Source organism: Vulpes vulpes, chromosome 8 (genome assembly GCF_048418805.1).
Source record: "Vulpes vulpes isolate BD-2025 chromosome 8, VulVul3, whole genome shotgun sequence".
Lineage (NCBI taxonomy): Eukaryota > Metazoa > Chordata > Mammalia > Carnivora > Canidae > Vulpes > Vulpes vulpes.
In genome coordinates, this window is record NC_132787.1 from 34,516,091 (window position 1) to 34,543,420 (window position 27,330).

At 40.8% G+C, this 27,330-nt stretch overlaps 2 protein-coding genes across 5 annotated transcripts in view; one reads left to right on the forward strand and one right to left on the reverse strand.

The window, feature by feature from the left end:
- The window catches only part of LOC112917284 (uncharacterized), a 51,050-nt gene extending 49,820 nt beyond the window's left edge, over window positions 1-1,230 (reverse strand). For 2 of the 3 annotated variants that reach the window (XM_072766032.1, XM_025995218.2), the window contains exon 1: window positions 1,127-1,222. The gene's annotated coding sequence lies outside the window, so the exon portion shown is untranslated. Of the gene's footprint in view, window positions 1-1,126 lie in introns of all 3 variants that reach the window. The other variant, XM_072766030.1, reaches the window with a different exon arrangement.
- YBX3 (Y-box binding protein 3) lies at window positions 5-26,292 on the forward strand. 2 transcript variants are annotated; one of them, XM_072766025.1, is made up of 10 exons: window positions 5-522; window positions 4,851-4,914; window positions 5,963-5,996; window positions 8,657-8,746; window positions 11,456-11,578; window positions 15,403-15,606; window positions 21,266-21,363; window positions 23,179-23,350; window positions 23,997-24,096; window positions 25,727-26,292. In XM_072766025.1, exons 1-9 carry the CDS (start codon window positions 246-248, stop codon window positions 24,060-24,062), a joined length of 1,128 nt encoding a protein of 375 aa, XP_072622126.1. In that variant the 5' UTR covers window positions 5-245; the 3' UTR covers window positions 24,063-24,096; window positions 25,727-26,292. The 2 variants fall into 2 exon arrangements, with proteins under 2 accessions (XP_072622126.1, XP_072622128.1); XM_072766027.1 differs by lacking the exon at window positions 15,403-15,606 and having other exon boundaries at window positions 14-522.
- Window positions 26,293-27,330: the final 1,038 nt, after the last annotated feature.

The window sequence follows — 27,330 nt, forward strand, 5'->3', positions numbered from 1 at the left end:
CGCCGCCTAGAAAAACTTGTGCGGGGCCATTTTTGGGGCAGTAAGATCGAGCGAGGAGCCCCGGAGCGAGCGCGCAGCCCGAGAGCTCGAGCCGCCTCCGCCGCGAGACGCCCCCGGCCGCCGCCGCCTGCGCCGCGCGATCCGCACCGGCCTCCCCGAGAGCGAGCCCCGGAGCCGCGACCGCCAGCCGCGCTAACCGCCCGCCAACCGCCACCGCGGCGCCGAGCGAGAGCAGACGAGGCGGCATGAGCGAGGCGGGCGAGGCCACCAGCACCACCAGCAGCAGCAGCAGCAGCCTCCCGCAGGCTCCGGCGGAGGCGGCCCCCGCGGCGCCCCAGGACCCCGCGCCCAAGAGCCCGGGCGGCAGCGGCGCGCCCCAGGCCGCGGCCCCGGCGCCCGCCGCCCTCGCCGCAGGAAACCCGGGTGGGGACGCGGCCCCCGCAGCCCCCGCAGCCACGGGCACCGCGGCCCCCGCCTCTTCGGCCCCCGCCGGCGGGGAGGACGCGGAGAAAAAAGTTCTCGGTGAGTCGGGCGGGGGCGGGGGCGGGGGCGGCCGAGCACGTGCGGGCAGCTCCGGTGCGGGTCCCCCGGGGCCGCGGGGCGACAGTCGGGGTCCCCAGCGCGGCGGCCGCAGCCCCCGGCCCGCCCTGCGGAGGCTCCCGGGCGCGCGCAGCCCTGCGCTCCTGGCTGCCCCGCGCGCGCGGCTCCCGCTCCGGCTCCGGCTCCGGCTCCGGCTCCGGCTCCGCTCCCGGGTCGGCTCCGGCGGGCTGGGCTCGTCCTCGCCCCGGTCCCCCCGCGCGGGCACCGTCCCGCGTCGCAGGAGGGGCGAGCACCTCGGCCCCGAGGGGAGAGGAGCGAGCGACGGCCCGGGGTGGAGGGACGGACACGTGGGACGGGCGCCGTGCAGCCCTCGCCTGGGACCCGGGTGCGGAGAGCAGTGCCCTCGGGGAGCAGCCGGGGGGGGGGGGGGGGCAGGCTCAGGTGTCTGTCCCGGACGCCCTTCCCGCATGGGCACGGGAAAGACGCCATGCCCCTGGCGGCCACATGCCGGCGGAGGTGTTGCAATCCTGCCCGGGAACTTGGACCTGGGTCCCACGGCCTCCGCGCAGGGCCAGGCGGCGCTTACCCACCGCTCACGCGCCGCCCTCCTCCCGGGCCGTGGGAACGCGCCTGGCGCCGCAGCTGGAGGACCTTGGTGGGTGGCAGGCAGGGTGCGGGGCCTGTGGTCCCTGTGGGGCCGGTCGCCTGCTGGGGCGCTGTGCGGCCGGAGCAACGCCCTCGGGGAGGCGTGGAGCGGGTTTGCGAAGCAGGTGGGCGGTGAGTAAACATTCTGAAGGGAGTCGAAGTCATTCACTCTTTTTTTTTTTTTTTAAATGGGAAAGTTAGGAGGTGGTGGAGGATGCTTCTGAACAACTTCCAGTGTTTTGGGTGGGGCGTGTGTGAGCTCTCTGAGCCTTGCCTCCCCAATTCCCTAGGAAGAAAAAGTGAAGAGATAATGGGAACAAAGTATAAAACAATTCCCTGTTCCCCACCGTCACAGGCCTGTTTTCTTGGCTTTCACTGACTTCTTTGAGGAGGGCAACTGGCTAAGTGGGACCTGCGTAGGTTTGGAAACAAAATTGCCCTCATTTTGCTGGACTAGAAGTTACTTAAGTCAGGTCAGTGTTGTCTTGTGAGCCTGTTTCCAACACGTGTGTCTTGGAACACTACGAAGGGAGAGGTGGGAGAGAGACCACCTTGGGTTTTCCAGAGCAGTGTTAGGGTATATTCTTAATGCTGACTTGTTCTTGTATACAGGAGTGGTTGCAGGTTTTCACTTGATCCTTGGACCTTTCTGGATCTAAACTAAACTGGCATTTATTTATTTATTTATTTGTTTATGATTTTTTTTAAAATTTTTATTTATTTATGATAGTCATACAGAGAGAGAGAGGCAGAGACACAGGCAGAGGGAGAAGCAGGCTCCATGCACCGGGAGCCCGACGTGGGATTCGATCCCGGGTCCCCAGGATCGCGCCCTGGGCCAAAGGCAGGCGCCAAACCGCTGCGCCACCCAGGGATCCCTTTATTTATGATTTTATTTATGATTTTATTTATTTATTCATGAGAGACAGAAAGGCAGAGGCTTGGAGGAAGCAGGCCCCATGCAGGAAGCCCTATATGGGACTCCATCCTGGGACTCCAGGATCACCCCCTGCCTGGGCTGAGGGCAGAGGCTCAGCCCCTGAGCACCCCCCCACCCCCACCCCCACGCCCAGACTGCTGGATTGTAAACTGAAACGCAGGTTTCTTGAAAGATGAAGGGAGCAGATACATTTCCTTAACATTTCCATGGTGCTGTTAAGCCTCTACCTCATTGCAGGTGAGGATTTGGGAGGTCTTTCATCTTCCTGCTGTAACTCCAACTCTTAAAATGGAGGACGACCTTCTCCGTGACATTTCAATACTGCCTGTCCCTGTCCAGTGTGTCCTGCTATCTCCTCTCCTTTGCCAGGCAAACACACGGGTGCCTCAGATGGGCCAGGCACAGTGCTGACTGAAATGGAATTCTGCTCTTGGGTTCTCCCATTCTACTTCCTTCACACAACCTTTGACTTGAGTGGGTTAGCCCTGGGCCAGGGGAGTAGTTGACCTGAAAGAAAACTCTCAAGAAGCCCAGTGGAAGCCTCCTGCTTCTACATGGTTTTCCTCCTGCACCTTCTCACTTCCTCCTCTGAGTCTGGTTTTAAAGCAAGAGGTGTGTGTGAATGTTTGATCATACGACATCGTTGGGAATATTTGTGGAATCGGGAAATTTTAAAAAAATACTAAATTGGGGAGTAAAACAGGCCTTCAGCCTGGGATGAAGTTAGACTTGAAAGTAATTTTCAAGTGAAAGGGAATAAAGGGGAAAGGAGAAAAATGAGTGGGCAATGTCAGAGAGGGAGACAGAACATGAGAGACTCCTAACTCTGGGAAACGAACTTGGGGTGGGGGAAAGGGAGGTGGGTGGGGAGTGGGGGTGACTGGGTGACGGGCACTGAGGGTGGCACTTGATGGATGAGCACTGGGTGTTATTCTCTATGTTGGCAAATTGAACACCAATAAAAAATAAATTTATAAAAAATTAATTTTCAGCTTTGTTTCTGTTATATCAGTGTTGCCTTTCTAATCAAGATTGTTTGACATTAACTATGTGACAATGAATCAAAGATTTCCTGTCTTTATATTTTCATTTATAAATTTTGGAGCAAACAAAAGGTGCCACAAAAAGCCTATCCTTTGACACACGATGAGATACTTTATGTTGGCAAATTGAATTTAAATAAAATTAAAACAAAATAAAACCTATCCTTTGAAATAACATGTGACTTAAAAGCGTAAGGTTTATGGAAAATGAGTGTCTTCTGTGTACCTTTAGATCTAAAAGGTGGTGGTGTTTTTTTTTTTTTTTTCCTTTCTTGACCTGCTCTGATGACAGTGGCCTAAAACTAAGATTCCAGTGGTTCAGTGTCTTCAGTAGAGAGATCTTTGTTACTGGGACATGAGCTGGAGATTGCTCAGTCAGTGGTGGGGTGAATGATTTTGGAGGCATAACGAGTTGTTTTTCTTTTTACAAAGAGAGCTAGACTATTTCCTTAAACATATCAGTATAGCAAAACTCAGAACTATGCCCACAACAAAGCTGTCCTAATTAATATTATAGTCTTGAATTTAAAAACTGAATCCTTACTGTTTATCCTTGGAAGTTATAGACTTTGCATCTCTCCTAGAGCATGTATTAATGTTGTTACTTTCCTTCTCTTACTGTGCCTTTTTTTTTTTTTTAAGGTATACTTACTGTCATATTTCCTGTTTCATTGAGTCTTTGTTTTATGCATTTCCTGAACTTAGATGTAGGCCTTTCCTAGAGGTTCTGAATTTAGCACTCAGAATTGATTCAAAGGGGTCTTCTCAATCATCCTTGATGGCTGAAATATGCATCTATGAAGTTGAGGTTATATGACTATATTATTTAGATTCTTTCTTTCTGTTGAATTCTGGTGAAGTGTGGTGTTGTACAGAAATTGTCCTATTCTTGATAGAAAGTCGAGACAATCAGGTGTAAGAGGGGGATTTTGTAAAAAAAAAAAAAAAAATGCTGAGTTTGACTCTCCCCAACTGTGGAGATAGGGTAAACAATGAAACAGAAGCCCAGATTCATCACTATGGTTTGGAAAGGCCTGTTACATCATGTCTCGGGGTGGTGAGTACAGACTGGGATTGAGACAGCATCAGTTCTATTATTACTCTTGACTCCTCTGATGGGCTCCCATCTGGCAACTAGACAAGTTACTTTATGTCTTTGTAGATTAGCTACAAAACAGTAGCTTTGTAGGAGCTGCTGTTTCAATAGTAAAGTTTGCTTAAGGTGTCAAAGTGTGAAAGTCATATGTGTTAGGGTCATTGGGACTTAACCTTGTTTATCTATCTACCTTTTCTTTCATTGTGACCCTTCTTTTGCACTTATAATTTTTCAGCATTAACGCTTTCATCTTAAAGAGTATTTGTGTGTGTGTGTGTGTGTGTGTGTCTTTTTCCTTTAAACAATGTTTGCCAATTTTAATTATTGCAGACTTGTATAGACTTATGACCACTGGCTATCTTATGACTTTACTGAAAAGTTTAACAAGAGAGGTTTACCCTTCTGAAAAATATTTTCCTATGGGATCTTCCCTTGTACCACGTTCTTTTCCTGTGTTTTAGAATTAAGCCTTTAATGGCTTCCTCAGGTATGTTTAGGCTTTATATAATGCTATCAAGACCTTAGTGATATGAGCTTTATCTCTTTGTAGGTCAGATACTAATTTATCTGCTTAATCTTATTTTAGCCACCAAAGTCCTTGGCACTGTCAAATGGTTCAACGTCAGAAATGGATATGGATTTATAAATCGGTATGTGTGTGTATCTCTGTACATGTTTGAAATGCATGCTTGCTTTATGGCACCAGCAGTTCATAAACCCTTTACTATGCTTTTTAAATGGCTTATGCAAGTTTATTGTTTTGGTTTGTTTTTAATTGATGGCTGGAGTAAGTTTTAAGGTTGTAAGCACTGTAAGCATTCTTATTTCTAAGCTACTGCTGATTAAATATTAATTAAAATACATTTCCAGAATACCGATAAGTAACGTATTTTATAGAATTCAATCATTAAAAGAAAAAAAAGGTGAGGGAGATAAATGAGAAATGGGAAGGGCCTTTGGATAATTGGGACCATATCCATGATTTCACGGATGGAGAAATGGAGTCTTAGACTGGTTAAGCAACTTCCCTAAGGTCATACAACTAGTGAGTAATTGAGCTGGATCTGTAAGGTCTGGCCCAAGTCCCATGTAGAAAGTGTAGTGTTTTCTTTAAACGATGATAACTTCTAATTGTATAGAAACAAGAACACAACTATCGGCTCTTGGGAGTATGATGATATTTTTACATGATATTGTCATTTTCTTTGCCTCTCCCCCATCCCCATGCCTTAAAAATACTTTAATTTCTTCCTTATCTGATTTGGGGGTGGGGGGGGAGTGAGTTAGGGCAGGATGGGGGGGTGCTGTTTTAGGTTTCAGTGTAAGGAGAGCCTAGTTCACAGCTGTGCCCTGTCCTTTTAACTGTCTTGCTTTGCTTTTACTGGGAGGGAAATCTAGGGCTCTGATTACATTCCACATGATTTAGGAAGAGTTGAGAGGGAAGGGGATGAGAGGGACCATTTCTGTAGAATCTATACACTTGGATCTAAGCACTCTAATTAATATGGAGGAGTAGGACAGCTTTGGAAGTTTTTCACAAGGACTGATTGTAGGCATCTGCATGAAGTGGAGAGGATAAACAAAAATTTGTGTTGTCTTTTTGAAATCTTGGGATCTAAACTCATAAAACATCTGTTCTTTTAAGTTTTTCCGTATAGCCAGTACTTTTTATTTATGAACTTTTTTGTCTTCCAACAGAAATGACACCAAAGAAGATGTATTTGTACATCAGGTAAGAAGGATACTAAATGTGTTACATTTGTTCTGTAATCTCAGGTTGTCTCTTCCAAAATGAAGTCCTGTAAACTATTCTACTCTAAACTCTTCCTGTGATTTTTATTTTGGCAAGGGATCTCACTTCCACATTTTAAGATTGGCAGATAAACTCTTCTGTCCCTTCATATTAACTGCTTTTAGGTTTGCAGTTGGGTGGAGTAATATTCCGTTCACCAGTTTCTAATTTTTAAAGCCTTGAGTCCTTAACAGAACTTTGTTTCCATGTTAGCATCTTATTTTCCTGACTTTGTGGTTCCTCCTTAACATTTGGCTGGAACTGATCTGGCTTTTGCCTGGGTGGATTTTGGTGAAGGGCCCTCTAGCAGAGTAGTTCTGACTTGAAGTAAGTCAAGCACAGTGAAGCAGATGGTCAGGATGTGTGTGTCCAAGGCATGAGAAAATGCCCTGACTCCCAGGATGGTCCTCACTGCTATTAAAATGAGGCATAGTGAGCACCATGTCCAGGTCAAAAGGTACACATTCCCTTGGATTTGAAGGAAATGTAGAAAATATGTACAATATGGGAAACATGGGCTTCTCTACTACCAGTGTCTCTGTCTTTCTTTAAACTCTGGCCTGGGATGCTATTTATTTCATTGTGTATCCTGGACTTGTTTCGCATTCTAGGTTAAAAAAAGAAATGCCTCCTCTTGTTCTTTTTGTATATTTATTTTTCAGCAAATTGTTTCCAATACGCGGGTAGCTCTTAGTGTAAACAGGAGAAGTCTAGAGCCAGGTACTAACACTAGGACATTTACTTGCAGAGTTCTTTTTTTTTTTTTTTTTTAGGTTATTTATTTATTTATTCATAGAGACTGGGGGGGGGGGGGGGTGGTGGCAGAGGCACAGGCAGGGAGAAGTAGGCTCCATGCAGAGAGCCCGACATGGGACTCCATCCTGGGTCTCCAGGATCAGGCCCCGGGCTGCAGGCGGCACTAAACTGCTGTGCCATCAGGGCTGCCCTACCTGCAGAGTTCTGTCAAGCATCTGGTTTTCTGTGCTTTGGTTTCCTTATGTTTAGGGTTATGTGTGATTTTGGGGTGGGTATGATGAGCTAGTGATAGTTAAGATTTTGGGGTGGGTGTGATGAGCTAGTGATAATTAAGATGAAGCTCTCTAGTTGTGGTTTCTATTGTTTACGTTTCCGCTAGACTGGATATAATTCAGTTGTACCTCGATAATCCGGATAGATTTTTTTTGTTGGGATATAGAGACTTTTCAAGTCATAACAGACTGAAAAAGAGTGTTGCTTATAATAGCTAGAGGTTAATAGACCTTTTGGATTGGGAACTCTGGGTTTGTTGCCTGCCTGAGTTAAAGGACCTCACGAGTTTCGGTACCGGTGGCCAGCATCATCAGCCTGCAAGTCTGTGACCTGATTCCAGCCCCCATGAGGCTGTGTGGTGAGTCACCTCACTGTGTTGAGGCCTGCCCAGTTTCACAGGAAAAAGGGAAGGAGTCGGCAGGGAGGGGCTGTTTTTGGAATGGCTCAATGTTCTAACTGCAGCGTGTATATCCTGTCCCGAGCTGCCTTTCTTCCTCTGTGGGTGAGGTCTCTGGCCTATTGGCTCATTTTTTTCCCCTCCTCCCTCTTCCCTCCTCCTCAGAGTAAGGGAAGGGCTGGATTACACATGCCTAATCGCTTTATAAAATAAGGTTGACCTAGTTCCACAGAAACTCAGAGCCCCTTTAACTGTTTAGAGCGACCAAGGAAAGAAATGGAAATTCATTGCAGAAATTATTCTCTGCCTCACACTGACTGAGAAGGCATATCTTCAGGTGCAGGTGTCTCATGCAGCCTAATATCTTCATTCATTAACCTTTTAATGCATCATCAGGGAATGTGTAGGGGTGAGTGAGATATGAATGGTGTGATGGGGCAAATACTGAATAAATAATCATAGATAACACTGCAGGGAGATGGATTTCCCTTACCCATTCCCCATGTACTTCCAGACTGTTTCTTTAGATTTTCAGCTACATCACTTACCAGCCGCATGTTTCCTTATCCATAAAATGGGGTGTCAGGGGGAAGAGGCCAGATTATGATTATCAGTAATGTTTCATTCCTGAGGTAATTTTGTGTATTCCCGTCAGAAATATTTATCTCACTGGCATTTTTAAATTCCTTTTTTCCATTTTTCATCATCCCTCCTCTCCTCCACATAGTTTACAATTCTTTTTGAGGTTAGCAGTTTCTCTTGTCTATAGAAACCTCTCTACCTGAAATGTGTATTTGTGTGTTTATACAAAAATTCATCAAGGCATCACCACTGCCCTACCAGTGATAGAGGTACAGTCAGAATCTTAGATACTGAATAGTTTGAGGGAACTAATAGTATCGATTATCATCATCAGGCCGTAACAGAACTATCAAGTAACCAAACATTCTGTTTAATCCACCTATGAAGGAGAATTATCAAAGGTAGCCTGAATCAAGAAAATGATGTGGAACAGAGATTTACAGTGTTTGTTTGTTTGTTTATTTTGTTACTGTTTTGGAGATCCAGGTTAGTGGGAGAATAATAATGTAAAAAAGTAATAATACAGGCAAACTTGAAAGATGAAATCTGTGGCTAGTATTGCTTCATTTAGAACTTTCTGTTCTGTTGACAGACTGCCATCAAGAAGAATAACCCACGGAAATACCTGCGCAGTGTAGGAGATGGAGAAACTGTAGAATTTGATGTGGTTGAAGGAGAGAAGGTGAGGGAATATAGTGGTTGGGTCTCAAAGTGTGCAGGCACATAGTTTTCTTGCATAATAAATTGTCTCCCAGCCTCTTATGAATTAACTTGCCTTTTTGATGGGAAGGAGTGACATTTAAGTAGAAGATTTTGGATTATTGAATATCATTATAAACATTCTTTGGCTTGTTATAAAAGGGCATTTTAATTTCTCATTTAATAAATGATGAACCCTTTGTATGGAGGGAGAAGATAATTTTTTAAAACCTACAGGGCATATTTTATTTTGGCACCAAATGTACATTTAAACGTAGGTTAAAATTTAACTTTTATAGCGTGCCTGGGTGGCTCAGTCAGTTATTTTGGGTTTGCTTTCAGCTCAGGTTATGATCTGAGGGTCCTGTTTCAAGTCCCGAGTTAGGTTCCCTGTTCAGCATGGAGTCTGCTGCTTCCTCTCTCACTCCCCCTACTTGCGCTCTCTGTCAAATAAATAAAATCTTTAAAAAAAATTTAGCTTTTATAGTATTTTTTTAAGTAATCTCTGTACCCAACATGGGGCTCAAACTCAAAACCCCAAGATTGAGTTGCATGCTCTACAAGCTGTACCAACCATATGCCCCATAACTTTCATAGTATTAAAAATAAAAGTTGCTTTGGGAAAAAGAGTTCTTTTATGAGGATAAAGTTTTCATGCTGTGGTTTGTAAGCACTTCTGGACAAATAATACACAGAAAGAATGTTTTAATCTCAATAGAAGATTCAAATTTTTGAATTTCATTTATTTGAAGATTTTATTTATTATCTATCTATCTATCTATCTATTTATTAGAAATCGTAGAGACGGAGCATGAGTTGGGTGGGAGGGCTAGAGGGATAGAGAGAAGCAGACTTCTTCCCAAGCAGGGATCTCCGTGTGGGACTGGATCCCAGGATCCTGGGATCATGCATGACCTGAGCTGAAGGCAGGTGCTTACCCTACTAAGCCACCTAGGTACTCCAAGAAGATTCAAAAATTTTTAAAAGATACATTTGTTTGAGAGAGAGCAAGTGTACAAAGGAGCAGAGGGCAGAGAGGGAAAGAGAGAGATTTGTCAAGCAAGTCTCCCTGCTGGCCATGGAGCCCATTGTGGGGCTCAATCTCATAATCCTGAGATTGTGTCCAGAGCTGAAATTGAATCAGACGCTTAACTGAACCACCCAGGCACTCCAAAAAAAAAAAATTCAAATTTAATATAATCATTTTGTTTTCTCTTTGGCTTTGATTTTGGAAAGCCAGAGACATCTTCAAAGACTGTGTAACAACTTTGTTCAGTTGAAGAACAGCAAGGAGCTAATGGATCATCTTGAACTATATCTATAGAACTCTTTTTATGCTATTATATATTTATTCTAATATTAGTAATGCTTTTTATGCTTTTTAAAAAATTGGTAGTCTATTATAGACATCACTAAAACAATATGGAATAAAAATAAAATCATTTAAAAACCATATATGGTACGATTGCCATGGTAGCTAATTGTGGCAGCTGAGTTATACACTGAGTGAATGACTAGTTAACTACTATGCACGTGCTCTTTCCATATACATATACACCATTCCATGGTCCACATTCTGAAGAGTTTGTCAACTGTTTTTTTGAAAGAAGAAAGGTTACTGCATTTAATAGGGAGATTGAAATGATTTCTCTACCAGTGTAATCCATAGGCTGTGTTGCAAATCTGGAGTTTCACATCATCAAATGCTGATATGTAATGATCTCTATCATCCCATCGAACTCTTAAAATTTTGCATTGCCAAGTTCTTTTTACCTGTGTATGTTTTCAGAACTGGAGATTCTACAAATTGATGTAAAGTGTGAAATAGACTCTTTTGAATCTCTTTTGTCTGAATTGTTTATATTTTTGGAGCACTATTTATCTGTCCATCTGAAAATAAGAACGCTAAGTCTGTTTCAAGGGTAATGAGAAAGTCTAATGTGGCACTACATTAGTGGAACCTAGATCTTGCTAAGTTAAGGACCCATCTTTTCTGTTGCTGCCAAGATGGAGAGAAGTTTTCCCTCTCAATAACTCAGTGCTGGACAGAGCCATTTGAGACTGTGAATCGCTATTCCCTAGTGCCTCTTAGAATCACACAGGTCTCAACGTTTTTCTTTTTATTTTTCTTAAAGACTATTTATTTGACTGAGAGAGCGTGCACCCGCACAGAAGCAGGGAGTGGGGAGAGGTAGAGGGAGGAAAGGCTCCCTGCTAGGCAGGGAGCCGAAGGTGGGGCTCCATCCCAGTACTCCGGGGTCATGACCTGAGCTGAAGGCAGACTCTTAACTGACTGAGCCACCCAGGCGCTGGGTTTCAACATTTTTCTAAGAAGATAAGGCCTCAGTTATTTTCCATTGAGGAACATTCTTCCTAGTCTAGTATTACTTCTTTTATAATTGTGTTATATTTATTAGTTTATATAAGAAGTACATCCTGCTCTTGAACTTAGTATAACCAAGCAAGAAGGAAAGGTTTAGGTTGAGTGAGCAAAGAAACTACATTTTAATCCGTACACCAAGCACCCTGCTCATCTTATTAATACCTGGGTGTGTTGTGGAGGTCACCATAGGAATTCGTGAGTACATTCTGCCTGTCTTTAACATTCTGACTGTACAAGGCTCACTTTTTTTTGGAGGGGGGGAGGGTTAGTTCAGCTTTTGTGGCCATCTTTGTTAATTTTCTTTCTCAGGGTGCAGAAGCAGCCAATGTGACTGGACCAGATGGAGTTCCTGTAGAAGGGAGCCGTTATGCTGCTGATCGGCGTCGATACAGACGTGGTTACTATGGCAGACGCCGTGGACCTCCCCGTAATGTATGCTCTCTTCCTAAACGGTGACTGAAAAAATTCTCACATCTAAATTAAGTGTACACATTTGGAGCAAGTAGATATATTTTCTCTTGGAGGCACAAAATGATTTTTCTTTTTTTTTTTTTTTTTTGATGAGAAATTTTTAGTGCCCAGCATTTATCCATAGCCAAAGGTCTCTTTGGAAACTTGCCATTCAGAAGTTGTATCAGTTTGTACAAATTTGGCTGCAAGTAACAGACAATTATCTTTTAACAAGAAGGCTTAATTAAGATAGTCTGTGCCAGGATTGTCAAAAGGGCTTTCTCTTTATTTGGCTCTTTTATCTGGCCGTAACCTAGTCATGTGGCATGCACTGGCAAAGGGGAATGGGATTTCCATGATTGGTATAAACCTGTTATTCATCTCTTGGCACTAACACTGTTGACCTCTAAGAAGATAAGTGTTTGGATGGCAAGGGAGAATGAGGAATAGCTTGGGAATAGGCAAAAAACAGTACTACCACTGAAGTATTAATTTACCTTGACTAAGTAACTATTTTATTTAAATAGCATAATATTTTCCCATTTTTTTAAAATATAGAAGCAGTAAGTAATTCTCCAGATTTTTAGTTCTTTAGATTGGTTACCAAAGTGAAATGGTTTACAACCAAGACTATTGTCTGCAGCTTACTTAGAAGGCTCAATTTAAATTACTCTCAAGGCATCCAAAGAGAATTCGCATTCATTTGTGCTCATGAGGATCCCATTAAATTTGAGTCATTTTTTGATGTTTCTAGAATTAGTCCTTGGGATTGGCACTATAGGATAAAACTGAAGATGCTTTGTGCACACTAGATTGTGGCTGTGTTTATTATCCAAGGAAACCTTTTGAAAAATCTCACCAGAATAATATGTCTGCAGAATGAGAATGATTTATCCCTCTGCTTTGATAGGTTTGTATCTTTCTGCTTACCTTAATGCTTTCCCTCTTCATTTTGTTATCTTAACACTCTGCCCAAATTTATTTTTGTCAGATACCTGATGACATCTTATTTTTCTGTTTCTGCATTTTTCTTTTCTCTTTTTTAAGAATTTTACTGGCCTATTTTATTTTTAAAAAATTAAAAAAAAAATTTAATTCCAGTTAGTTAACATACAGACAGTAATATATTGGTTTCAGATGCATTATTTCATAATACAGTGATTCAGCGCTTCCATATGTCACCCAGCATTCAACATGACAGGTGCGCACTCCTTAATCCCCATCACCTACCTTACCCATCTTCCCACTCCTATCCCCCCACCCCCGTCCCCTAGTTCTGTATTTTTCTTTCCCATATAGTGGTATCCTATTCAATTTCTTTAAAAGATTTTATTTATTTATTTAGTCATGAGAGAGAGAGAGAGGTAGAGACCTAGGCAGAGGGAGAAGCAGGCTCCATGCAAGGAGCCCGCCCTATGTGGGACTTGATCCCGGATCCCGGGATCATGCCCTGAGCCAAAGGCAGATGCTCAAACACTGAGCCACCCAGGCATCCCAATCCTATTCAATTTTTAATGAAAACCTGTGCAGGGGGTGAGGAGTAGGAATGAGCTACTATAACATTTATTATACCAAGTTAACTTTTTCAAGTTCATCAGATTCATGGAATTCTAGTTTTGATGGCAGTTGACCCTTGCATAACACATGTTTGAATTGCAGGTATATTTTGGTGAATATAGTACTGTAATGTAAATGTATTTCCATTATGATTTTCTTAAAAACATTATCTTGTCTGTAGCTTATTTTAGTGTAAGAATGCAGTATATCATATATATAACATAGAAACTGGGTGTTTATTGACTATGTTATTGTTAGGCTTCCAGGCAACAACAAGCTTTTTAAAAAAAAATTATTTTAAACATTCTGCTTATTTATTCATGAGAGACACAGAGAGAGAGAAGCAGATCCATTGGCATTGGGAGAAGCAGGCTCCAAGCAGGGAGCCTGATGTGGGACTCGATCCAGGACTCCAGGATCACACACTGAGTTGAAGGTGCTAAACCGATGGTCCACCCAAGAGTCCCAACAATAGCCTTTTAGTTAAGTTTTTGAGAAGTTAGAAGTTACACATGGATTTTTGACTGCATGGGGGTTGGCATCCTGAACCTTCATATTGTTCAAGGGCCAACTGTACTTTACTAGGTTAATTCAGAAGTATAAATGGTAGAAAAACTTTAGTGAGAAATTTTATTGAAAGACTTTTCTCCTTAGCTGGAAAGAGCATGTTTGGCAATGGCAGGACCATTATTCTTATTTTGTAAAACTCTTAATGGAAGATTTGGCTATATAAAACTCAAAAAAAAAAAATGCAAAAAAGCCCAAAAGGAAGAATAATTTATACAGTTGGTGTATATTTTCTATGCTAATATGTTTTTATATAGTTGGAAATTGTGTCTGATACAGGTTTTATGAAATGTAGAATGGCTTGATTTTTCTGAAATTAGACTAGTCGAGGCAATAGTCGAAAGTTCTCTTTCAGAATTTAGTTGCCCATGTGGCTGGTCCTGGAGGGTTCTAAATCTTAAATATACTCACCTCCAAAATAAATGGGTTATTATTTTATTAGTTTTAAATTTATTCATTTTTGAAAACTATAATTATTTCTCTTGACTATCTTTGGTATTTGCATATCTATATCCTTTAAGATTTGAAATAAATTCCTTGAGGGGTTTTGGCTGTTTGTTTTTTAATATAAAATATTAATATGTGATATGGTGGTTAAAAATAGGAAAAAATATAGGTCAATAGTTTCTGCTGTTATTAAGGCCTATATTTAGAAACTGTTTCTATTACTTACTACTATAAAAGTGCAATAAATACTTTATTCCAAAACATGTATGGAGAATCATGCCATGAATCAGTGGTTCTCAAACTTTTTGGTTTTTGGACTCCTTTGTATGCTTAAATATTATTGATGACCCCAGAATTTTTGTTTGTATGTTTATATCTATTATTAATACTGTATTAACAATTAGAGCAGCCATTTAAAACATATTTAATTGATTTAAAAATAAGCTCCTTACACAAACACCATTTTTAATGAAAACTATGTTTTTCAATTGAGTGAGAAAAATGATGTTGCTATATATTTTTGCAGATCTCTCACACTTGGTTTGATAGAAGCCTTCTGGATTTTCATCTCTCATTATGCATTCAGTCAGCTTTAGAGGCTGTTATGTCATTGTAGCTTTTTGGACCCTCCACATACCCATGAGAGAATAAGAGGGGAAAAGGCAAATAGTGTTCTAGTAGTGTTATATAAGAATGTTTGAATTCTGTACCCATCTCCCCCCAACCCTGAAAGGTTTTCAGAGACCTAGTCCATACTTTGGGAACTGCTGCAGGAATGTAGGACTCCTAGGACAAACCTGTTGAACTCCACAAAATATTTTTTTTCTTGCTCTGCCCTGACTTCGCCCCAGTGGATGACAAACATTGAGAGACACACAGCAGGCAGATCTAACTATTACCAGCCTTGTAGTTGTTTTTTTGGGGGTGTGTGGTTGATATGTGAGAGTCACTAATTCTAATTAGATGCTACTAAATTCATAATTGGTTGATTGCTTTTGCTTTTCTGCTTTTTGATATTTTATCTGCACAGATCTACTTTGATCTCAATGTAGTTTATCCCAGGTAATCACATGATTCCCTGGGTTAAATGCATTCTGTCTGTATAATAGAAGGGATTATTCTTTTGGGGGAGGTTTTTTTTTTTTTTTTCTTTTGGTGATACTCATCCTAAGCGGTATTCTTTGGTTCTGTTCTTGCTGAAACTTCTTCTGAATCTCTGTTTCTTTGCTTGCTAGTACGCTGGGGAGGAGGAGGAGGAAGGGAGCGGCAGCAGTGAAGGATTTGATCCCCCTGCCACTGACGGGCAGTTCTCTGGGGCCCGGAGTCAGCTGCGCCGCCCCCAGTATCGCCCTCAGTACCGGAGGCGGTTCCCGCCTTACCACGTGGGACAGACCTTTGACCGTCGCTCACGGGTCTTTCCCCATCCCAACAGAATGCAGGTAAAATTGCACCTGGGACTTGTCTTCAGCAGTCCTCACCCCTCCATCCTTCCTCTGCCTCCTCTTCCTCCTCCTCCTCCAACACCAGCCGCCGGGAATCAAATCTTGCTTGTGGCTTCCTGATGCTGCAAAAGCTGAGGCAAGGCCTCGAGTGTGCTTTTTCAGAGCAGCCATTCTAGTAGCAGTACCAAAAGCATAACCACAGAAGCGTACCTCTAGTTGGGCACCCTGGTGAACAGGGTATATTTTAAAGTAGAGAGATTGATGGTTATGCATTAAGAGCTTGAACTCTGAAGTCAGCAGACCTGGATTTGAATCTTGTTTCTGCGGCTTGAATTTGTGAGCTCTCAAGATAACCAATTTAATCTTCATCCATAAATGGGGATAATAATATGGTGCCTCTCCCATGGGTTTCTGATGATTAAATCAAAGGTGAAGATTGTAGCACACTGCCTCAGGATAGATAAAATTTCTAAGTAAAGGCCTTCATTTTATTTATTTATTTATTTATCTATCTATCTATCTAAGTCCTTCATTTAAATGAGATGGCCTTGATTATTAAGAAAACCTAACGTATAAAAAAAAAAAAAAAAAAAAAAAAAGAAAACCTAACGTAGATGTGGAGATTGTTGATTAGTTATTGATTCTCCCTTTTCACTGAGAAATACCGATAGAACCTTTGCAAACTTGACCTATAATTAATAAACTTTGTACTACCTTGGCAGCTCCAAAGAAACTTGGAAGACTTCGAATAGGATATCTTTTTTGTTATCACTAGCTACAACTTTTTCCTCTTGGTGTCCTTGGTTTTTGTTTTCTGTTTTTCCACTAAGTGTTTTGACTGAACACTATGTTCGGTCTGTTCTTTGCTACGCTTCTCCTGTCCCATCATGCATGACTATGTTCTTTCTACATTGCTGTTTGTTATTTCCCCTCCACTCTTTACCAGCTGTCCCTGACGAATGTGCTAAAAATAACGAGTAGACTTGCATATATGGAGAGATTGGGTACATGAGGCATAGTAGGTTTCTTTAGGGCAGCATTCTGGGCTTCTAGGAAGTGGAGAACAGGAAGAGTCAGTGAGGTTGTAATACACATTTATTTTTAGGGCATTAGTTGTGCTTTCCTGAAATAATCTTTCTTAGTATTTAGCTAGCACATCTATATGTATCATTTTTTGAGAACTTGATTCTTTTTTACATTGTTTAAAATAAAGTATGTTTCATCTTAGGAATTGATGATTCTTCCATGCTATGTAGAACAACATTTGCACAAGCTGGTTGAAAACTGATTTTGAGAAACGTGCTTATTCTGATAATTGCACGGAGGTGTTCCAACTTGAGCTGAACTTCTTACCCATTCCATATGTGAAATAAAAGCTGTCGTTAGATTTCCTTCAACATTTTTTCTTTACTATCTTTCTAATACATACCATGTTTGGATGTTCATTGACTAAAGAAGTCTGCTTAAGACAGTTGACCGCATCAAATGAAAATCCCTAAAACTCTTTCATATAGCTAGGCTACTTCAAAGTTGTTAGTGTAATGGCTTAAAAGTATAGAGAGATCTCTAGGATGTTAAAATTATTGAAGTCAAATAGAAAAGTCTTTGCAAACATTTTCCACTACATAAAAATTGAAGATTATTGGACCAAGAGGGGAAAAAATGATAATCTACAGGCCAATAGTCTTTTCCTTATATACAAAGGACATAATATAGCATGGTACATCAGTGACCAAATGACTTTTATTTTTTTAAAGATAATATTCTAGCTTAACTTTAATTTTCACTTGGTAATTAAGTAGAACTGGTTACTGAGCTAATAGCTACTATTTGCAGTCTTTGAGAAGAGAGCTATCTGATGGAGAAAGGGAGTATAAATTATTTGGCATTGACCAAGTGACAGATGTTTGAAATCAACTCTCATTCTGTCTTCTGTAGCTTTATAAAATTGGCATGGCTTCTGTATTTTTGTTGGTGTTGTTATAAATGAAGTGATTTGATTATTTTTAAAAATCGGCGACTTTTACATAAGGTTGTATGGGAAAGAAGTTGTAGAGCTTGATTTAAACTCTGTTTCTGCTGACGTTCTTCCCATCCTATCATTCTAGTAAATTCTAATCCTTCATACATGTTAATTGCTGTTTCTTTCTGCTTTTTGTGCATCAAAGTTCCCTAAGGAAGAAAGAGCTTGGCTTATTAGAGAACTCAAGGAAGGCTCCTGTGGTTGGACAGTGAGAGTGAGGCTGTAAGGGGTCGGAGATGAGATTAGGGCGATATCTTTTTTTTTTTTTTTAAAGATTTATTTATTTATTCATGAGAGACCCAGAGAAAGGCAGAGACACAGGCGGAGGGAGAAACAGGCTCCCTCCAGGGAGCCTGCTGTGGGACTCATTCCCAGGAGCCTGGGATCACATGAGCCAAAGGCAGACTTTCAATCACTGAGCCACCCAGGTGCCCCTAGGGCAGTATCTTAGAGCATATCCAGCCTGTCTGGTAGACTGATAAGGACTGCTGACCTACTCTAAATGTGATGAAAAGCCAGTAAAGGGATCTAAACAGGGAAGACACATATTAAGGAGCTCATTGGACTATTTATGGAAGCTAGACCACAGGAGGTGAAAGTGGACGTAGGGAGACCAGCTGCTATAATCTTCCTGTGTAGAGTTAGTCATGGCATGGATGAGAATGCTAGCAGTGGAGGTGTGCTCAGTGGCCAGATTTAGAAAATATTTTAAATCTAGAAGTGACAGCATTTGATAATGGAGTGAATGTGTGGTGTGAAGAGTAAAGGATACCCCTGTGATTTCTGATTTGAACAAATACAGGAAGACTGAAGAAAGATTGGATTTGGGGGAAAGTTGGAAATCATCTGGAGATCTTTTCTCCCTCCACCTCCTTCACATTAAATTTTATCTCCAAGTGGAGATGTGAACTAGGCAGAAAAAATAAAGCACAGTTGAGAGGGAGAACATGGCTTGAGTTAGGAAGGTGTCATTTTAGATAAGGTAGTTGACAAAGTCTTTGGGGTCATATTTGAGGAGAGACCTAAGTGAAATGAGGGAGTGAGTTATTTAGATACCAGGAAAGGCCAGGAACAGCAGAGGGAATGTCAGGGATTGGCTGAAGGGAGTCCGAGGCAGAGAGATGATACTATGTCGAACTTTGGAGCCATAAGGACATATTAAAAGCCCTGGCACAGATGGTGTTAACTATAAAGTGAGTGTAGGTTGAAAAATTGATCCTAGGACTGAGTCCTCGGGCACACTGACCGTGCAAGATGAGGAAGATAAAGGACCAGATAGGGAGAACATATTTCAAGAAGGAAATGCTGCTTTAGATGCTGTTAAGCAGAGGAAGTTGAGCTGCGAATTGATTACTGGGTTTGCTAACTTGAGGTTAGGGTTCTGGTAACGGCGAAAGTCTGGTTAGAGTGAATTTAAGACAGCAAAGGACAAGGAAGAAAAGATTCTCCCTTGAGGTTTCTGTGGTGGTGCGAGTGGTTTTCATTTAGTCTGTATGTCTGTAGAAGACGTCAGAGAAATGGAGGAGGATATAGGATCAGGATCAGGGAAGGATTTTTTGTTTGCTTTGATTTTGTTTTTACATTTAGTGAGTTCTCTCCTGGCCTCCCTAACCGTTCCCTCACCAACAACTTACTCCTAAAGCCATTATAGAGGGGCAAGTCAAATATACTATACATTCGCACACACATACACACATTTATATATGTGTAACTCATACTGTATACATGTGAATGTGTATGTGTGTATGTATATATATAGGTAATGTGTGTGTGTTTCTTATGTCTGTCTCTACAAATAGCCTGGAAACAGGGGCTCCTTAATAAAATTGGGCATACCTGGTCTGCAATTTTTCATTTCCTAATACCATTCTCCAATAAGAAAAAACTCTTGGATAAATGGCTGATTTCAGAGCTGGGCCAGAGAAAGTACAATATGAGCCCAGAACATCTTGTTGTGCCAAAAAGCAAGAAAGTACTCAAAGAATGTTGGAGACATGTCAGAGGGACATGAGCCAGCTTGAAAGGACTCCCATTGGCCAGTAAGGATAGTAACAGATTATAACTCATTGAATAAAATAGAAAACCATGAATCTGTACAGATATAAATACAGAAATGAGTATATTGAGAATTTGATGAGGAATGAAATACTTAGAGACTTTGAGAGTGCTTCTCAAATTCCTCACTAATTACAAAGAGGGAGAGAGTAAATTTACAGCTGAGCAACCTTGGCAGACACCACCTTAACTACTTCTGAAAGTGAACATTGTCAGTAAGGATACAAATTGAAACCATATGCCATCCAACAGGATGCAATGAGAAGAATGCAGTGTGACTTTGGCTTCTCTGCCAAAGATGCATAAGCTAAATCATGGGGAAACCCCAAACAACCCCAAACTGAAGGATATTTTATAAAATGCCTGGCCTGTAATCTTTAAAAGTGTCACAGTCATGCAAGCCAAGTATAAAGATCGAAGAACTTTTTCAGGCAAAGAGACCACTAAATTCAGGGTACATGGTTCTGAATGGGGCTTCTGGCTGTCAAGGACATTAGCGGAACAAGTGATGTTTGAACGGGGACTGTGGATTAAGTTCTGGATTTCCAAACTTTCTGTAAATTTGTGATTATTTTTTTAGAATTGCAAAGGACGGATGCTATTTCAGCATGTTTATATGCCTGGATGGAAATGAGGGATTAGAGAAGGGGGATACAGTGAAATGGGGAGAGGAAATGGAGAGGAGGGTTAGGGAGTCGATGCCTTCTAGGAGGTAAGAGAGGAGTTGGCTTTGGATAGGAGCATGGACCACTCACACCCAGGGTTAGGAGAGGGGAGCAAATGACAGCAAACACGAGTACAGTACAGGGGCAGATTTTGAGTGAAGGAATGTGGAAATTCTTTGGTAGTTGCTTCTCTTTTCTTAGTGAAATACAGAGAGGCAAGGGATGTTAGTATTTTGAAAAAGAAGGTTGAGATGCAGCTGTATATAAAGAATTTCAGAGATGTCTGGTGGGTTGTCTTGTTAGTCTTTAGTCGTTTCTTTTTCTGGGGGCTCCACAGTAAACAAATTTTATACCCCCAGCTTAAAATAAACTGATCATCAAGAAAGTATAATTTGATTTCTTTAAAGATTATAATTAAATAATGCAAAGAGATGAGAGGAAGCAATAGAGGTGAAAGTGTGGTTAAGAGGTATCGGAAAACCTTTGAATGTAGAAACCATTAATGGTTGAACGGATACTCTGTAGAATTAGTGGGTCTGAGTTTGAAAAGTGGGAAAGATTCCTATCGGCTCAAATGTGTATCATTTTATTTCATTTTGCAATGTAGGGGCTTTGTTTTGTTCTGTTTTGTAAGAGATGAGTGGAACACTTCAAAAGGTTAAGTTAGTATTACAAAATAAAATTAGGTGCTGTGTGACAGGCAAAAAGACTGTTCAAATGGAAATCAGTTTTTCTTTGCTATCACTTATGAAGATCTAAATCAGTAAACAGTTAAAGTTGACGGTTCTTGGCTTCATAACAAAGCCTCTTTTTATTTTACTTTTAAAAAAAATTCTGAGTGCAACTGTGGGCTCTATGTCTCTTATATCTTGTAGTATGACATTCATTTTCAGCTCTCACTGCCTTCTTGTAGGCTGGTGAGATTGGAGAGATGAAGGAGGGAGTCCCAGAAGGGACACAGCTGCAGGGACCGGTTCATCGAAATCCAACTTACCGCCCAAGGTACCGGAGGTATGTGATGTTTTTCACTAATGACCAGTTGCAGAACTTGTGAGCAAGAGTATAGTGGATGAGACCCTTGTGGGTTTGTTTGATGGATCTGTTATGTAACTGGAAGAAGTGGCTGCTATGTCCACATGTCTAAGTTTTGGGGGAACTCTGCAGTATGTCTTCAGATGGCCATGTGACATTTCCCCCCTACTTAACAAAATATTTAGGTATCTCTGTACCAAACTATTGTTATTTGTTAGCTTTCATATGGTATGAATTAATACTTAATTTGAAATTATATTTAATGAAATAAACAGTAAATTAGTTGATGGGTAATTTGGTAGTAGTGCTACAAATAACTGGAGGAAGAAGTGAGCACCGAGAGAGTATTTGAGATAGTGAATATTCTGATAACCAAGGCAATCTAGATGTTAAGTCAGGCTACAGATGAAGTTGTGTTTAAATTCCCACCTTCCAGTTAGTACCTGTGTCTCCTTTTGAAGGTTCCTGGATTCTTAAGACTTAGTTCTTAGGTTTCTTCTAAGGTGGACGTTAAGGAATATTTTATAATTTTTAAAAGTACTAATGGATCTGAGATAATGGTCCCTGGCATAGTAAGCCCTCAGTAAATACCAGGTAGTAGTACACCAGTGATGTTCATATTAGTTGAAGGAGTAAGTTATTTGTGCTTTATCCCTTGTGAAAGCTGAATTGGACTACAATTCTTAAGATCCTTATCTTAAGCTCTTTATATCATAAATCTTCCTGTTCCTTCACCTGTTCCCTTGATGTAAATGAAAAAAGTAGACCTTCACTCCTGATTGACATTTCTTCCACATTTAGGTTGGCCACTATGGGTTTCCTGAATAGAGAGGAAGTATATTATTTTGGGAAAGGATTGTACCACTCTGTATCCTTTATTCCTCACAAGATTCATTCCAGTTTTAGACATAATCACTCCTCTTTTTTTTTTTTTTTTTAAGATTTTTTATTTATCTATTCATAGACAGAGAGAGAGGCAGAGACACAAAGGGAGAAGCAGGCTCCATGGCAGAGAGTCCGAGGTGGGATGCGATCCAGGGTCTCCAGAATCACGCCCCGGGCTGCAGGTGGCGCTAAACCACGTGCCACCGGGGCTGCCCAACATAATCACTCCTAATGATCAATTACTGAGGACCTTTAAAATAAGAGACTTCATAGAAATGCTTTAATAAAAACAGAAAGGAGATAGTGGTATATGTAAATTCCAGCCCTGGCAATCCCTGGCTGTGCGATCTTTGGAAAACTACATTTTACCTTTTTCGAACTATAAAAAGCAGCATTCCCTATGGTCCAACCAATACTTGCCCTCTCTACCACTTCTCTCGAGTTTTCTCACTATAAATCCAACTCCCAGATTTAGCACTGAAATTGAAATTAAGTATTTAACACAAATGTGGCAGTGCAGGCTCTGGCACAAAGTAATGTTAGTTTTCCGCCACTTTTAATCCCCGTTGCCTCCACTAAACTGTTCATGGAGGGCAGATACCAGGCATCGCTTTTCTTTTGAAATTTTCCTGTCCTTGTTGCCTGTCAGGTGCCTGTCAGGATCATAGTCTGTCTAGTGTAGGTTTATTCACAACAAATAGGTGTTCAGATGAAGGGGGGGGAAATAGTGGAAAAATAGGGCTTTTTTTGTTTGTCTTTTTAACAAAATCTCTGTTCCATTTGCTGCATTAGCCTGTGTATAATCCTGGCAATAAATACTGATCACTTGACTTAATTTTCAAAAATAAAGATTATTCTTGAGGCCTCCTGTTCCATTGCAGTTGTTCTCTTTCATGTTCTCTGCTCTAGAGGCCCTCCTCGCCCCCGACCTGCCCCAGCTGTTGGTGAGGCTGAAGATAAAGAGAACCAACAAGCAGCCAGTGGTCCAAACCAGCCATCTGCTCGCCGTGGATACCGGCGCCCATACAACTATCGGCGTCGCCCCCGTCCTCCTAATGCTCCTTCACAAGATGGCAAAGAGGTAAATCCAAACAGCCAGAGGGGAATGTTGCCAGGTCATCCTTAATCATCTCAGACTTTATTTAATACTTCGTCCTAAAAGTGGCTTGATAACCTGGTAACTGTCAGTTATATAGCATTCTATATAAAGTATTATTTATAAGTATTTTATACCTAATACTGTATATTGCATATGAAAGATAATATTTTAATATATATTCTATAATATTATATATCTAATATTAGATATACGTTATGGGGAGAGAGAATAGCCTATTCTCATAACACAAACCAAATCTTCGAATTCAGCTAATCAGCATTCTCTGAAAGAATTATGCATACTAATAAGGATTCAGAATTAAAATGTTTAGTGCTCCCCGAACAAAGGATGGCATTTTGAGAGGTTCCTTTCTCTAACTAAGCATGTGCTGAAAGCAGTTGGGTATCGGAGACTTTTTGTTATGGAGAGTGGTGGGTGGTGTTTAGTTGCCATTTATGGGCCTTTCTTCTGTGGTACCAATTTTTGACTCCTGCTTCAGAATAGTTAATTTTGCACAGTAATTTACCTTCATAAGCAGCAAGATTCCAACTTTTGAGACCTTTTGGTCTTGAACATTCCATTGTCATCTGAAATAATTTCTGATTTATGGTGTTGTTTCATGTTTTAGACCAAGGCAGGTGAAGTTCCATCTGAGAACCCCGCTCCAGCCACCGAGCAGAGCAGTGCTGAGTAACACCAGGCTCCCCAGGCACCTTTACCATCACCAGGTAAGAGCTCCCTGGGCCGAAGTTGATATTTTCTCTTAAGTATTGTTAACTTCTAGCCTGAACTGGTTTTGTGAGTCATCTGGGCCGACCCCTCATCTCCTTTAGGATTCTGGAGAAAGAGTAGTTTTAGTGGTTAAAAATGGGATTTGACCTTATTTTGCTAGGCTTTCAGAGTGTAAACATTTGACAGTTAATGATAGTCATTTTTTTTTTCTAGACATAATTTTTTTTTTTAAGATTTTATTTATTCATGAGAGACACAGAAAGGGAGAGACAGGTAGAGGGAGAAGCAGGCTCCTCATAGGGAGCCTGATATGGGACTTGATCCCAGGACCCACACCCTGAGCCGAAGGCAGACAGATGCTCAACCACTCAGCCACCTAGGCATCCTTTTCTAGATATAATTTGTAATACTAGTATCTCTTAAGAAAACTTTGAAGGTTTTACTTCTGTGACACCCAGTGGCCAGTTTGAACAGGAGACTGATCTACAGAATAAATTCAGAGATTGTTTTCTTCCCTTTGATAACCAGTATAATTTATTTTGAGGCAGGGCAGTATAATAAGTGGGAACCAAGAGGTTTATGTACTCAGTGCAGGACCTGCTACTCCGCACTTGCTGGGTGATACTGCAGTTTGTATCCCCTGCCTTAGCCGTGTCTGCTGCTGATAAGACAGGGATACTGCCTAGATTTACTCACTAGGGTTGTAGAGATTTAGTGAAAGAACAGGTGTGATGCGCTTGAACAGGGCATGGTAAAGTGCAACCTCTCCGGAAAGGTAGCTTGGCGTCTTTTTTTTTTTTTTTTTTTTTTTGCTTGCCCTCTTCATTGGTGTTTCCTGCTGTCTTTTCTCAGTGTAGACCGTGGGCATTTTTTGTAGGCAGAAATCAAACTAGAAAGACTGGCCCAGTTGTGAAGCCACCTTGAAGGAATTTTGAAGCCCATAGTTGTTTTCATTCTGAGTTTTTTACCTAGTAACTCCCAGGACTTACAATTTTTGAGTATTTCTTGGGTTGTTGCCCTTTTCATTAAATAAATAATTCGGTTTTACTTAAAAGAGGTTGAAGATTCATAGCCTTCCATCAGGTAGACATATTTGCTGTGCTAGGAATATTGTATTTTATCTCTGGGTTGCATGGACAATATATGTCATAGAATTAAACTCCCTCTTTTAAATCTGCTTGCATTAACGGATTTAGAATTGTGTTTCCATCATTTGGCTGTAACCTTCTACTTAGTAGTATTATTTCTAGGTCTTCTAAGGAAAGAATCTAAAATGCAGAGAAACATTTCTACTACTTAGACTCTAACATTGGGAAAGGCCTTAATTTGGGGGTGTATTCATATTAGGAGATACTGTGCAGCCACTAAAATGATATGAAGAATTATTGATTCTGTAGTATCATTTATTTGAAAAGGCTTCAGTGACGGTAATTTTCTTTCATACAATTTTATAAAGTTTTTACTACCATGTACTAAATGTTCTGGTTTATAAAAATGTTTCATTAAATGTATAGTTTACAAATCTATAGATTTCTGTTTAGAGCTTCTTGAATTATATTTTTGACTTTTTATTCTTTAACTCTTTGTCATTTTGTCATTCTAAGTTTGGTTTTAATTTTTTTCCAGGTGACCTAAAGAATTAATGACCATTAGAAAAGATAAAGCATAAAGCAGACCGTGACCTTACCAACACCAAAGAAACATCCAAGCAATAATGTGGAAGACTAATAACCAAGATGTGGACATTAGAATGTTTACTATTATTCTTTATGAAACAGACAACTACAAAAGAAAAATGTCAGCCAATATTTCTAGCAAGCTGAGATCCCGGGAATGCCTGCACAAAAGACAAGAGAGCAACCTCCCCAGTTTCAGCAACCACTAGGTTTATATTTTTTTCCTGGTTTTTACTGTTTTGGTAATATGAATTGAAAGAAGAAATATTAATACCACATGGGGAGAACCCCAACCAAAGAAATCTGAAATATATAGTAAATGCTTTTTTTTCCTTTTTTGTTCATTTTGGATGCTGGTGCTAAACTTCCAAGTGTCGTGATTTAAAAAGAAATTTTATGCCCTTCTTATTTATTTCTAGGATGAGGGGAGGATAACATTTTTGCTTTCTTATGTGACTCTTTAAAAATGTGCAGTATGAAGTTCCTCAAAAATAAAATTTTTACCCTTGAAAGGAAGAGGTGTATAACTGTGGAGTATGTTTTCCTATCTTAGTATATGGTTTGTCTTTTTCGCATCATTTTATTCACATAAAAAGTAAACTCAGAGCCAAATGTTGTAAAGGTGCATTTGTGCTCTTTTATAAATGCAGGCAGATGAGTTTGAGACCGTGGAATTCCTCTTGGAAGAGGGAATGAGCCAAGCGCTTGTCTGAGTAGGTGTGCTTTGTTGGGTACTCTGTATCTCTTGAATAATCTTTGCTGAGGTGACTCGATGGCCTTCAGATGCACAGTTTTCTTTATATAAATGAAGGAGTTAGGAGTTCTGACCTTCTTGACCTTCCAACCTGACATTTTCAACACCAACTGCCGTTTTGTATGTTTACATGTGTGTCTTTCAGAAAAGAAAGCGGGGGGTCCCTTTCCAACTGCACTACAGATTTCTTTCGCCAGGGAAGATGGTGCCCTCAAATTGAGAAATGTTATAGTATATGTCAGTGCTATGTAGTCACTTCTCAGATGCACTGCACCTTTCAGATTTATTTATCCTTGAAATCAGGTACATACTGACCCCTGGGTCTGTGCCAAGCATTATTCTAGTGGCTGGAAGGGAACAAACCAACAAAGGATTCTAGTCCCAGTGAGCTTGCATTGTAGTGAATGAATATCGAGAATAAACAAATGTGAAATTTAATATCAAATGTCAATAATAAGTATTACAAAGAAAACATGGTAAAGGGATAAAGATGGGCATAATTGTAAGAGATACGTTCATTTTAAATGGGAGGGGGGTCTCTAAATGATAACAATAAATAAATGGATTCATGAGGTGGGAGTTCAGAATCATTTGAATAGCTAGAGAGAAGAACATTCCAGGCAGAGAGAGCAGATGCAAAGACTGCTGCAGGGAGGGAGTGTACTTGGCCTGTTCAAGAAATGGCAAGCAAGGGAAAATGGATTGTTCAAGAACCCTGTATTGCCTTGCAAGTTTAAAAAAACACAAAGTTGGTAATATACACAAGGCAAAAATATTCAAAGGTATAAAGTATTTTGTGA